Source organism: Stylophora pistillata, chromosome 5, assembly GCF_964205215.1.
Source record: "Stylophora pistillata chromosome 5, jaStyPist1.2, whole genome shotgun sequence".
NCBI classification, from domain to species: domain Eukaryota; kingdom Metazoa; phylum Cnidaria; class Anthozoa; order Scleractinia; family Pocilloporidae; genus Stylophora; species Stylophora pistillata.
Genome location: NC_142523.1, coordinates 29,547,500 through 29,561,396, shown reverse-complemented (window position 1 = coordinate 29,561,396; position 13,897 = coordinate 29,547,500). Strand labels below are relative to the sequence as shown.

General features: G+C 44.7%; 2 protein-coding genes across 2 annotated transcripts; both read left to right on the top strand.

Annotated features, from left to right (window-relative positions):
- Positions 1 to 3,521: 3,521 nt before the first annotated feature.
- LOC148731336 (uncharacterized) lies at positions 3,522 to 5,839 on the top strand. Its single transcript, XM_088759323.1, has 3 exons — positions 3,522 to 3,885; positions 4,307 to 4,462; positions 5,004 to 5,839. Exons 1-3 carry the CDS (start codon positions 3,606 to 3,608, stop codon positions 5,321 to 5,323), a joined length of 756 nt encoding a protein of 251 aa, XP_088615449.1. The 5' UTR covers positions 3,522 to 3,605; the 3' UTR covers positions 5,324 to 5,839.
- Positions 5,840 to 6,914: 1,075 nt separating this feature from the next.
- Positions 6,915 to 13,094, top strand: LOC148731335 (uncharacterized). The gene is made up of 2 exons (XM_088761904.1): positions 6,915 to 10,755; positions 11,014 to 13,094. The coding sequence occupies exons 1-2, from the start codon at positions 6,915 to 6,917 to the stop codon at positions 13,092 to 13,094; spliced, it is 5,922 nt and encodes a 1,973-aa protein (XP_088618030.1).
- Positions 13,095 to 13,897: the final 803 nt, after the last annotated feature.

Genomic DNA, 13,897 nt, shown 5'->3' with positions numbered 1-13,897 from the left:
TCCATCAATGGCTACATCCTAATCTAGAGATCAGCAGAGAGGCACAGATAGCACAGAAACAAGCCCAACGTGATGACTACGATCGGACAGCCAAAAAGCTTCAAGATCTACAACAATTTCAGAGTGTCCGGTTCCAGTTGGATCCCAAGAAACCAATCTGGCAGAAAGCCACGGTAGTACAACAGCCAAGCGGAGATTCGCCCAGGCGATATGAGGTACAGACTGAATCCGGTGCCTGGTACTTCAGGAATCGTCGCCATATTCGTCCAGCGATTGAAAGCACACCAGAGGAATTAAACCAGGCCCTAGTAATTCCCGGAACAGAACAAAAGTCACCAAGACCTGGACATGTCAAACATCCCAGCTCAGCAGCAGCTGATGTCGCTGACCAGCCATCAACAAAACCATTGCCTAAACAGTGTGTTTCTGTTTTCCGACCCCTGTCGGAATTGCACTGTCTCGTCCACGAAGAACTATTAAACCACCTACGAGACTAATTGAACAAATCTAGGGACACTATAACAGTTTAAGAGAAATGTATTTGTAGTGTGTCGTATGGGTAAATGTAGCTGTCATAGCTTTTCATCACGAATATCATTAGTTCTCTTTCTTTGTTCGTAAGCGTGTGACAAGTTTTCGGATCAGCACCTCAACTTTTACGCATACAAGGATGCGAATTATGTTTCAATCTCAGAGTACATGGGTACAAGAATCCTATACAAAAGTCTTCTGATGTCATCATCTCTAAAAGAAGGGGGGATGTTGCAATATGCCATTGCATATTGCAATTAGTCCATAATTGTTTTATCGTTATTCCCAGTACACACCACTCTTTTATTCATATGCAATTAGCTATAAATTGCGCTAAAAATGATTATTCATAGCGAATGTGAATATTTTGTATTTAAGCATCAAGAAAGCGGTTAGGACGCAGAAAATAAAATTTAATTCTCATTTCTAGGAAAGGTTGTCTTGTGCAAATATATTTCTTCATGCCGGAGACAAAAAAAACCCAATGAGGAAATAGTTATCAGCTTTTTAAGGTCAAGTTAGGCTGTCCGCTGACCAGTAAAATACTGTATCGTGCCGATCATGACGCCGATCGTGCATTAAAACACGTATTTCCGCTCAGGAGTCCCAAGCTCACGTCTCGAGGAAAAGCGATGGATTATTTCATGAAAGCATTACGCGTTATGTGAAGCAGTGTTAAGTTACGTGAGTAACCGTTGATAATTTAAATGCGTTATAAGGAATAGTATGGGGAACAAAATATGGTCCATTTAATACACTAAATCTTCCGAAACATGAACATTTTACACGCTAGATTAATAAAACTATAAAACTTACCCATTCCTTGTGCGGATGTTGTTTTTCTTTTGGGAGATTTCCGTCGTTTTGGGCTTGCTTTGCAATCACTGTTTTTCCTGTTTAATATCAAACGTCACACCGCATCACACAACGCATGACGCTTTCATAATCCTTCGCTTTTCCTCGAGACGTGGGCTTTGGATGACTGTGATTCGATTTCCGCGGATTTCTGCGCTATCGACAAATTTAGGTTTGGCGAACACCATGGCCGTACTAGAAAAAATTATTCCTCTGATTCTCATCATTTTTGCAACAGTGAAGGCTCAAGGTAAGGGTGAATTTGTATTAAGAACCCTATAATGATGATATAGTGGTAGCTCCGAGGGAACTTCACTTGCCATGCGAGGGCTTCCGAAACAAATCTCATTCTTCCAATGAAACTTGAACAGAAAGCGACGTAAACATGCTGGTTTACTGAGAATGTGTTCGTGAAGTTAAATTAGTGCATACGGGGCTCATCCTCGGTGTGAAAACCTGTAAAGCTCACGAGTGGCGTAAAACAAAGAGAACAAAACATTATTTAACAATTGGTTCATGCTTTAGCGTGCACTATCGAGTTATGGAGCACGCGGAAAGTTTGGAGAGCACGAAAGAAGCGTAAGAGTTGCCCGAGGCGATAGTGCACAGCTGAAAGCATGAATCAATTGTTTTAGAACATAGCCGGTGGAATTGTGCATCAAAATCCGTCGCGAAAAACGGACAACAATATCAGTTGAAGCGAATCGTGACGGCGCTGATGCTGAGTCTCCTTTTCCTTTGTTTTTCTATTTTTCTCCCTCATTTGAGAACTCTAGCCCAAGGGAAAAGGTCGAAACATTGTCTTCGTTTTTGGACTAGTAGGCCGAGTTTCTGTTTGTATCCATTATTGTCGCGAGATGTATTATTTTTCCCCGCGCTAACAATGGCCGCTCGCGCGAAAAAAAAATTTTCTGGCGAAGTTGGATTTGCTGAAGTTATCAGCGTGCACTGTCGGGATTTTGAGCACGCTTACGTATAATGAATTTGATTGCGCGACTCTGCTAGCTATGTTCTAAAATAATAATAGCGTGCAGCAAAACAATACCTCATGAAACAAAGAAAACCTCGTCAGGTTTTTGCACCGAGGATCACCCGCATTCCCCAAACCGTCGGCTGAAACCTTTGAAGGGAACCGAAGCTTTCAAATAGATGATTTGCGATCTCATATTAAGCATTGTTTTTAAACTTTCTTTGAAGCTTTGTGAGCGTATAATTATCTGTCGGAATGCATGAACGAATACATTTCGATCTCCCGATGCAAACTACGAGCTTTCTCCACAGGTAACCCATGCTCACTGTTTGTGTCACGTACACATGGTTAAATAGAGAGAACAATTATGGGGCGAAGTTTAGGTCTGAAAATTGGCTTGAAAATGGAAATAAAAATCTATGAAACTTCGCCCCGTATGTTCTCTCTAGTTAACCATGTGTACGTGATACAAACAGTGAGCCCGGGTTACCTGTGCTTTCTCTAACGAAAACCTTATACTCACAGGGTTATTTTTGTGGTTACAAATGAAAGGTATTGTCTTGAATCTTCGATGTTTTCTTTGAAGTTTGCAATCAGAGCTTTTCAATAATTCTGGAATCATCTCAAGTTTATAATGAACTGATCGAAAAATCTTTCAGTGTGACTGAGTGCTAACATCACTTATAATTCACCACTAAATTTTCTCCGACTCTTATTGGTTTAAATTGATAACGTGACGCGATAGTGTTCATCCGTAGAGAGACACTATCAGCCCTTATAGTTCACCACTAAATTTTCTCCAATTCTTATTGGTTTAAATTGATCACCTGATGCGATAGTGTTCATCTGTGGAGAGACACTATCAGCCTAGAGTGCTCATCCGCAGAAAATACCTGGATGGATAATGCCCATCCGTGGAAAAAATCATATGTTAAAAAAAAAAAATGTTGTTTTTGCTGATCGAGCTGCAATTCTGAGATTGCGAATTTTAGGTATAGTTACAATGTACATAACAGCTTCATAGCGGTAAGGTACAGTATGGGAAAAAATCCATTACAGCTTTAAATTAATCTGTCCCCCCCCCCCCCCCCATGCAGAAAAGCACACCGGTTTCTCATTTCTAGCCTTTTTTCCCCAGCCTTGCAGCCTTTTGAGTAGTCCCAGTTTGAATCTCCCTAATTTTCCTGCAGTGTATGGCATTTTCTGGAGGAGGTGCTTAGGATATTAGAAACAAGTATACTGTACATGTATGTGCAGTTCCTGCAGTTTAATAAATGGACGTGTACAAGTTTTTTTTTTCTTTTCTTTTTTTTTTTGTTCAGGGGAACCATCATTTGGAGTCATACAACCTTTCCCAGAGAACATCTACCGTCTAGAGTACACCTCAGCAAACGTTACTTGCATTACATTTGAAGCATCTGGTAAACTTCAACCAGATAGAATAGAGTTTTATAGGAGAGATGACCTTAACCGATACAGAAAGTTAGAGGGGGGTAGATTTGTGTTTAATCAAAGAACAGAGAATATAAGTAAGTATATCTTTGTATTACAGATAATGTAAAAAAAAAAAAAACTATCTGGCTCCAGAAAAAAATAAAAACAAAACAACTGCTGGACCTCAAACTTTACTCCCAAAGCAGGATTCTTAAAATCGTCATAAATAGTGTGAACGAGGCTGAGTCATGATTTCCCTCCTGAATTATATGTGACCCAAGAATTTTATTTCCTTTAAAGTTTGTCAGAACATCAAGATTTCCCTGAAACCTTGCACATATAACAAGAGAGATTTGAACTTTTCCTTTTTTGGATACTTGATGCCATGATAATTTTTTATCAATTTGTGCCTGGAATGGGATCTCTTCCCTCCCTCTCCCCTCCCCCTCTATAATCTGTACAGTACAAAGCCATATTCTTCTCCTCCTGCAAACAAGTTAATTGCTTTCGTTGTAGGAGGAAACATTAAATTGTACACTACCATGACTTTGAAGAATGTAACAATTCAGGATGACAGTCAGTATGGTGATCTTGGAAGCTATGAGTGCCATGCTTTTGCAAAAAATGTAAGGTTACCAAAGAGGGATGGCTTTAGTGTTAGTGTTATTACAAGTAAGTCTATGCATTGCAGATGAAATTTCATTACTTTGTACTCTCACAGCATAAATAGGTCTATTATGTATGTCGTGTCTGTCCATTGAGTATAGAATTGAGTAAAAATAATCTGTCAGAAAACAGGAGGAAATGCAAGGGATGGGGGTAACTTTTCTGACGACTGGCATCTTATTGTGGGGAAAAACACTACTGCTATCTCCTTTAAACCACTGAGAATAGGATGAGCTGTTGTAGTGTGGTTACTTGCCATTGTTCAAATGAAGTCAAAGTTCCTGTTATTTTTCACTTCGAATGTGCAGTTTACATGTAGTGTGGGTGCTGAATGATTATCAAAAAGTTATGCCCTCATCTTGGATTGAAAAGTACCTTTTCACAAAGTTCCGTATTCAGCAAAATATTTCTATATGAACCATCTTCATTCCAACAAGGAAACAAAATGTGTATATTAGTTAACAGAAAAATCAATCCAACTGATGCTTGAGCACTTGGCCAATAATCTTCACCTACATGTAATTGTTTACACATTCTTGTATTTCAGGAAATGAAATTCCAACAGTGAAAGTCACAGATTCCAGTGTTCTTAATCCAGGTTACGACATCATAATCTTCTGCAGCCTAACTAAAAGAGGAAACGAGAACAGCACCTCACTGAGGAGGATTTCCTGGTATAAAGATGGGAAGTTGTTGGAGAGTGTGCGGTATCCAGATCCAGATGTGCAACAGGACTTTATAGCCCCACTGAAAGTTACAAAGGTTGGTGTCCAACAAGGAGGAAGTTACACATGCCTTTTGGAAGTAAAGCTGAGGCATATCAAGGAGTACAAAGTTACAGATGGCATATTTATTAAGAGTAAGTAAAATGCACTATTACATGTGTGTTGACAGTAATTTTTTTTTTAAGAAGCTCTTTAAGAAGAGTTTAACCCTTTCCCTCGAAATATCTCATAAGTACTGTCTGCCATATCATGCGTACGAATTAAATTCGGGCGATTGAATTGGTATTGGATTGACCAATGATCCCCTAATTGACATTTTTGTTTATTCTCATCACTTGTCTGCTTGATTTTGTATTGATATTGTAAGGAGAAATTCTGTCTTGGTCACTCGTAGCAGTATATTAAAGGTTTAACTGTGGTGGTACATTAATTGTACATTATGTGTGGTACAAGAAATCAACAAACTGAAGAAACCTGGGCCACATTTTTAAAAGTCTGCATAATTGAACCCTTTCACTTGCAAGATCTCATTTGTAATTCTTGTTACTGTCTGCCATTCAATTTTTCTGCTGTTACTTCGGTCAATTTACTATTGGATCAACTAACAATCCCCTAATTGATATTTTTCTTTCTTCTCATGACTTGTCTGTGTGATATTGTATTGATATTATAAAAAGAAAATTCTGTCTTGGTTAAAGGGGTAAAAGAGCTGCATTGTACATTCTGTATGGGCACTATGAATCTGCTTGGGCTGATAAGCATTCAATCAATTCTGTAATACCCTGACTTTTAAAAGCCATACCATTATTAAACAGAAAGTAAAGTACCCAAGATCAAAACACCGTTTTATATTTCCAGAAATACCTGCACCCGGATCTGATTATCTGATTAGAAATGACTAAGTCTCTCATCATACATACCTACATACATACATACATACATACATACATACATACATACATGGTTAATTGACCACTCCCCATAGGGGTTTTTCAGGGCCAACACCCACCCATCCCACCCAGGAGAGGACATCCACCACACAGAGATCTCGTGCGTGGGAAATTAACGTCTCCTACCCCTAACCCTGCAGAAGACGGGGCCTACGGTTTATTCGTCCTTATCCAAGAAGAGTAGAATATCTTTCCATTTTTTGATTATAGAAAGGTTGCAAACTCTCCTTACTTATTGTCACGTTTACGGATACGAACTCTAATCTTTTTTACTTATGTAACTCTTCCGTTTTTAGCACAAAGACACTAAGAAACTTTCAATGACTTTCATTTAATTTGTTAGCGCGCTTTGTTTGATTTCTGTTCCGTGACTGGCGAATATCCGCTCAAAGCTAGCTACATAAAGCTCTGTTCATTTCTATTTCCCGTACGTCAAAGTGTAAGAACTAAATTCGCCTTCTATAAGCAAGTAGCTCAGTTGCGAGGAGTCACTGTAGCGAAAGCATTTCGGAGCCGAACGAAGATTAGGAGTTCTCTACCCCGGAGTCAAGATCCGATTTTTTATCGCCTGTGCTGTACAAAGACTGCCAGCTTAAGTGAATAAAGAGTTTGATGCTGCTACTTGTCTAAAGTTCAACACTGTGGTTATACTGGCGAACTCCGGTGCACAACACCACGTGTCTGCGGCATCGGGAACGCGACAGTAAAAAATCGGATCTTGAATTACAGAGAAGATTGAGGTAAGCCGTACCTTGTAGATTTTAAGGAAGGAGCCTATAAATCATGAATAGAAACGGAGAAGGATTAGTCAGCGAAGGAGCGCATGGAGAACACGAACCAGAAAGGAGGTCACGAAAGCCGTCACGAAAGGCTTTACAAAACGCAGTAGAGACAAAGCGTTATGAGGTTAAGACTTTACAGAAAAAGCTCCTTAACAAAATACAGGCCGCCGAGGGCCTTGATGACAGCCGCAACGTAGAAAGTGTTTTGCGTGATCTCGCCACGACATCAGAAGGATTAAACGTAGTAGTACAGGAGCTGCTTAGTTTATACGCGCAGGACCTAAACCATGACTTTGGAGATGACGTCCTCCTCACTAATGAAACCCTAACGCTTCAACGCGCTTACGCCTTAATGGAACGATTAAACAATAGAAAATCCGACAAATTGCTAGAGATCGGTTCTGGCGTAAGTCATTGCTCGTCACGCAAAACCAAATCCGCCAAGTCCCTGTCCTCCGCATCTTCAGCAAGTACCGCGAGAATCAAAGCGATCGCAGAAGCCGCCGCGGCGCGCGAAAGCGCAGAATTCGAACGAAAGATCGCAGAAAAGGAACTTCAACGCCGAAAGCGTGAGGCAGAGTTAGAACGCACTCGCGAACAGGAAAGGGCACAGCACGAAAAGGATTTAGCTGTTCTCGCGGCGAACAAAAGGGTCGCAATGGCAGACGCGAAGGTCAAAGCTATCGAACAGGCGATGACAGATGTCGAAATAGGAGAAAACCGTGAATTGCCCGGTGTGCCAAGGGTGAACATCGAAGAGCGCGTTCTTGATTGGGTCCACACGATTCCCAGCCCAGAAACCTTACTCGCCCAAAAAGGGCCACCTGTTCTATCGCATAGCAAGCCAATTCAAAACGCCGCCTCCCCACAGTTTCCTGGTACGTCAGTGCCAAACTTACCCCAGCCGCAGATCGATGACAGTTCACAGCACGTACCCGTCATCGCCTCGACTCCGATAAGAAACGTTACCGGAAGTCAATTAATTGAGACTCTAACGTCAGTAAATCAACAAATAGTCGCCGGTTTAGCTAGACAAAACTTTCCCAAATGTCAACCAGACATTTTCAACGGAGACGCCACGCTTTTCCATCCATGGAAGGCCGCATTTAAAACAATGATCAAAGACGCCGACGTTTCTCCCGTGCAGGAAATAAATTATTTGCGAAGCTTCACTAGCGGGGAACCGCAGCGGTTGGTCGATAATTTTAGAAGACGACAAACCGATCCAGTCACGCTACTCCAGAGTTTGTGGAAGGAGTTAGAAATTCGCTTCGGTAGCGCGGCTGTAATCACTAACGCCTTACTGGAGCGCATGCAAAAGGGGGGGGGGGCTATGTTTAACGAAAATGACAACGCAAGATTGCAGCATTTCGCGGACCTTTGCACTGACGTGGAAAGTCAAATGTTGTGTCTTCCTGGCCTCGCGTGCCTCAACTACCCAAACGCGATACAACCGATAGCAGAGAAACTCCCGCCCTCGCTCCGCGGAAAGTGGGAAAAGGAGATTGCGAAGCACGCGGACAATAATGCAGGCGCCTACCCCAGCTTTAAGAGATTCGCAAAGGTCGTCCAAATGCAAGCCAGATTGAAGAACAACCCCAACATTTTGGCAGGAAACAAGCCTACCAACCTCCCTCCCAGTCGCCCTGCGCCCAATGCACGTGGAGCGAGCCGGAAAGCGCTTAAGACGAACGCACACCCGGCACTAAAGAAACCAGAAACACGATCGAGAGAGAGCACGAGGAGAAAGTGGTGCCCATTCCACGACCGCGAGGGCCACGACTTAACCGAATGCAAGGCCTTTGCTGAGAAAACCTTAGATGAAAAGGTAGAGTGGATAAAGGGAGCTAAGCTATGCTTTCGCTGCCTATCTGAGGGTCACCAGGCCAGCAGGTGCAAGGCAAACGTTAGCTGCGACGTATGTGGAGACGAAAGGCACATCGCTCTGTTCCACAGAGTAAAAGAGACTCAGGCGAGGATCCATAATGATAAAGAAAGAGAGGACACTGACGAGGCGAACGTGAACAATAGATGCACAGCGATTTGCGACTCGAGTGGAGGCCGATCCTGCAGCAAAATCCTATTGGTCGATGTCTACGACAGAGAACAGCCGGAACGCACTCGGCGCGTGTACGCTATCGTTGATGAGCAAAGCAACAGTTCTCTCATTAGCAGCGAACTTGCAGACGAGCTGGGAGCGGTCGGACCTCCGGAGAAATACTATCTGTCCACTTGCAGTACAGAAAGGGAACAGAAATATGGCCGTCGGATAACTGGGGTGGCAGCGCGATCAATAAACGGAGTCGAGTCGATGCTACCAACGTTAATCGAGTGTGACAGCATCCCACAAGACAAGCGCGAAATCCCTACACGAGAGATGGCGAGGAGATTTCCCCACCTACAAGAAATCGCCGACGAGATTCCACCATTTGATAGTACAGCCGGCATTCATCTCCTTATTGGAAGAGACTCGCCTGAGCTTCTCAAGGTCAGAGAGTTTAGAAATGGACCCAAAGGTGCTCCCTGGGCTCAACGACTTACTCTTGGCTGGACGATAACAGGCCAGATGTGCTTCAACTTCATAGACGGCCCGGCCCACGTGCTCGTAAATCGCACCAGTCTCCACATAACCAACGCAGATGAAGTAGAGTTAACAAAGATAGGTGGTTACGAGCTGGTACCCTGCCCTAACAGGTTTTCAGTGAAAGGGAGCCTAACACAGATGAGTGTAGAAGACAACGTCTTTACTGCCACTAGGTACGACAATCAAGTCGCTCCGTCTCGGGAAGACCGAAAGTTCCTAGAAATCATGGAAAGAGAAGTCTGCAAAAATAGCAAGGGAAATTTGGAGATGCCACTCCCCTTTCGTCAAGAGGAAGTACAAATGCCGAACAATCGAATTCAAGCAGTCAATCGTTTAAACGGCCTATTGCGCACCCTTAAAAGAAAACCGCAGATGCAGTCCGACTACTTCAACTTCCTGGAGAAAGTTATCGAGAAAGGCCATGCGTCAGTGATACCAGAAGAAGAGTTGAAATCTGAACCTACGCCCGGTAAAGTTTGGTACCTACCCCACTTTGGCGTCTACCATCCGAAAAAGCCAACACAGATCAGAGTTGTGTTCGACTCGTCTGCGGAGTATAAAGGAGTTTCGCTGAACAAGACCCTACTACCCGGCCCCGACCTAATAAATAGTCTTGTCGGCGTCTTAATGCGCTTCAGGAAAGAGAATACAGCCATTATGTGTGATATCGAGCAAATGTTTCACTCCTTCCATGTCACCCCAAAACATAGAGATTTCCTACGCTTCCTCTGGTTCGAAGACAACGATATCTCCAAACGAGTTATGGAGTACCGTATGAACGTCCATCTCTTCGGTAACGGCCCAAGTCCTGCAGTAGCGACCTTCGGCCTCAGAAAAACCGCGGCTGATGGCGAGGAGGAATTTGGAGAGGAAGCAAAGAAGTTTGTGTGTAGAAATTTCTATGTAGACGATGGCTTAGCTTCGACACCAACACCACGACAAGCCATTATCCTAGTGACCAATACACAGGCCATGCTAGCGAAGTCTAACGTACGACTTCACAAGGTCGTCTCTAATTCCGTAGAGGTCATGGAAGCCTTCCCACTACAAGATAGGGGAAAAGACATCCGCGACCTTGATTTGCGTCAAGATTGTCTCCCCACGCAGCGTTCGCTCGGAGTTTACTGGGACCTCACAAAAGATGCCTTCACCTTCAAAGTATGCTTACCCAGAAAGCCCTTCACCCGCAGAGGGGTCCTCTCAGTCGTGAATGCAGTATACGATCCACTTGGCTTGGCCGTCCCGGTACTCCTGGAAGGTAAACTCCTACTCCAACAACTAGTCAGCATGGGGAGAGGGAAGAATAACAATGCTACCCTAGGATGGGACGACCCACTCCCAGACAGTCTCCTACAAAAGTGGCAGCGATGGCGAGACTCCCTCGCCGAATTAGAAAGGGTCACAGTGCCCCGATGTTACCACCCAGCAGATTTTGGTAGAGTCGCTTAGGCAGAACTACACGCATTCTCCGACGCTAGTAAAGATGCCATAGGAGCCTGCGTTTACTTACGCTTAGTCAACGATGGCGGAGAGGTAGCCACGTCCCTTGTGTTTGGCCAATCAAAGGTTGCTCCCCTACAGACTACAAGCATCCCACGTCTGGAGCTCTGTGGAGCCGTCCTAGCCACACAAGCCGTCGCTAGAATATTGAAAGAAATAGACATCCAAATAGATGACATTAAGTTCTACACCGACTCGAAGGCAACTCTTGGCTACATCCAAAACGAGAGCCAAAGGTTCTATGTCTACGTCGCCAACCGAGTAGAAATTATCCGTAGGGTCTCCTCACCCGATCAGTGGAGGTACATTGAGACAAGTGACAATCCCGCGGACCTAGCCACGCGTTGCCTCAATGCGAGTAGTCTGGCCGACTCAGCCTGGCTGAAGGGACCGAGATTTCTCAGAAACCCACACGCGGTACAGCCTCAACGAGAAAATATTCAACTAGCCGAAGAGGATCCCGAAGTTCGAAGAGAAGTGATAGCCCACGCATCATGCATATATAAATGCAGAGGCCTCGGAGCGGAGAGATTTTCACGTTTCTCCAACCTCCACTCCCTAAAACGCGCGATTGCACGCCTCATTGTCAAAGTTAAAGAGTTCAGGCGTCAAAAGAATGAACAAAGGCCACCGAAAGCCAGACAAACCTTCAGGAGTCCTACAGCAAACGAGCTAAATCAGGCAATGGACGCGATAATCCGGGCAGCACAAAAGGAAGCCTTTGGCGCAGAGTTAACGAACAAAGATCTCACGGAACAGAAAGAAGGGGAAAGATATCAAAACACGGTAAGGAAGAGAGCCCTGAAGGGCTCCCAGTTTTACGCGCTCGACCCGTTTATCGACGCCAATGGAATTGTTCGGGTGGGAGGACGACTTAGGAGAGCAGAAATGGAGTATGGAGAGAAGCACCCTGCAATCTTACCAAAAGACCACCACGTGTCCGTCCTGGTAATTCGACATTACCATAAAGAGGTCCATCACCAGGGTCGACAGATTACGAGTGGCAAAATTCGCCAAGCCGGCTATTGGCTGATTGGAGGTCATCGCATGGTAGCGAAGGAGTTAGCTTCTTGTGTGCCCTGCAAGAAGCTGAGAGGCCCCCACGTAATCCAGAAAATGGCTGACCTGCCCCAAGATAGAACCGAGGTAGGCCCACCATTCACAAACGTCGGCTTCGACGTCTTTGGTCCCTGGACCATATCCACAAGGAAGACGAGAGGTGGCGCTGCACACTCAAAGCGTTGGGGTCTTGTCTTCACGTGCTTGAATAGCAGAGCCATTCATATAGAAGTACTAGAGTCAATGGACGCCAGTTCGTTCATTTGTGCACTGAGGCGCTTCTCCGCCATACGCGGCCCAACAGCCGTATTGAGGTGCGACAGAGGGACAAACTTCGTTGGGGGACACACCGAGTTAGCCGAAGCCCTTAAAGAAATGGACGAAACAAAGATCGAGAGATTCGTGACACAACACGGTTGTGAGTGGAAGTTTAACCCACCACACGCATCCCACTTTGGAGGCGTATGGGAAAGACAGATCGGGACCATCCGCCGTGTTCTGGATGCCATGCTAGCCGACCTCGGTCCAAGACAGCTGACGCACGAAATCTTGAGCACTTTCATGGCGGAAGTCACCGCTATCGTAAATGCACGACCCATTGCAGCTTTGCCTTCAGACATCAACGACCCGCAGCCCCTGTCACCAGCCATGCTGCTTACAATGAAAACGCGACCACCAGGACCACCACCGGGCAACTTCCTGCCCCCGGACCTGTACGCGAACCGGCGTTGGAGGAGGGTCCAGTACCTAGCAGATCAGTTCTGGTTACGGTGGCGCCGAGAGTACCTCCAGAACCTCCAGCCAAGAAGAAAGTGGTACGACGCCCGCAGAGACCTGGCCCCAGGTGACGTCGTCCTTATGAAGGAAGACAGCCAGAATCGCAGTGACTGGCCTATGGGTCGAGTTACGGAGGCCATCAGGAGCGCGGATGGCAAAGTAAGAAAAGTGTCACTTAGGATTGTGAGAGAGGGTAGAGGAAAAGTGTTCCTACGCCCCATCAAAGAGCTCATCCTGCTGGTTCCAGTAGAGGCCCAGTGACAGACCCTTCGACCACGGCAGAGAATTAAAGGACAAACAGAGCAAGGATCATAGACGATCCTTGGGCGAGGAGTGTCACGTTTACGGATACGAACTCTAATCTTTTTTACTTATGTAACTCTTCCGTTTTTAGCACAAAGACACTAAGAAACTTTCAATGACTTTCTATTTAATTTGTTAGCGCGCTTTGTTTGATTTTTGTTCCGTGACTGGCGAATATCCGCTCAAAGCTAGCTACATAAAGCTCTGTTCATTTCTATTTCCCGTACGTCAAAGTGTAAGAACTAAATTCGCCTTCTATAGGCAAGTAGCGCAGTTGCGAGGAGTCACTGTAGCGAAAGCATTTCGGAGCCGAACGAAGTTTAGGAGTTCTCTACCCCGGAGTCAAGATCCGATTTTTTATCGCCTGTGCTGTACAAAGACTGCCAGCTTAAGTGAATAAAGAGTTTGATGCTGCTACTTGTCTAAAGTTCAACACTGTGGTTATACTGGCGAACTCCGGTGCACAACACCACGTGTCTGCGGCATCGGGAACGCGACACTTATTTTAAGACCATAAGTATTGGTCCGGCCGGGGCTCGAACCCTCGACCTCCCACACAACGCAATCCGCCGCTCTAACCAATTGAGCTAACCGGGAGGCGATAGCTATTTTAGAGAATTTGTCATAATTACATCATAGCTACCACCTTTAAACTGATAAATTGCTTTGTATGAACCTAGTAATCCCAGGATATTTTTTCGTTAACGCTTGTCACAAGAAGAGAAAAAACATCTTGTTTCAGTTGTTTGCTGAATAGACTG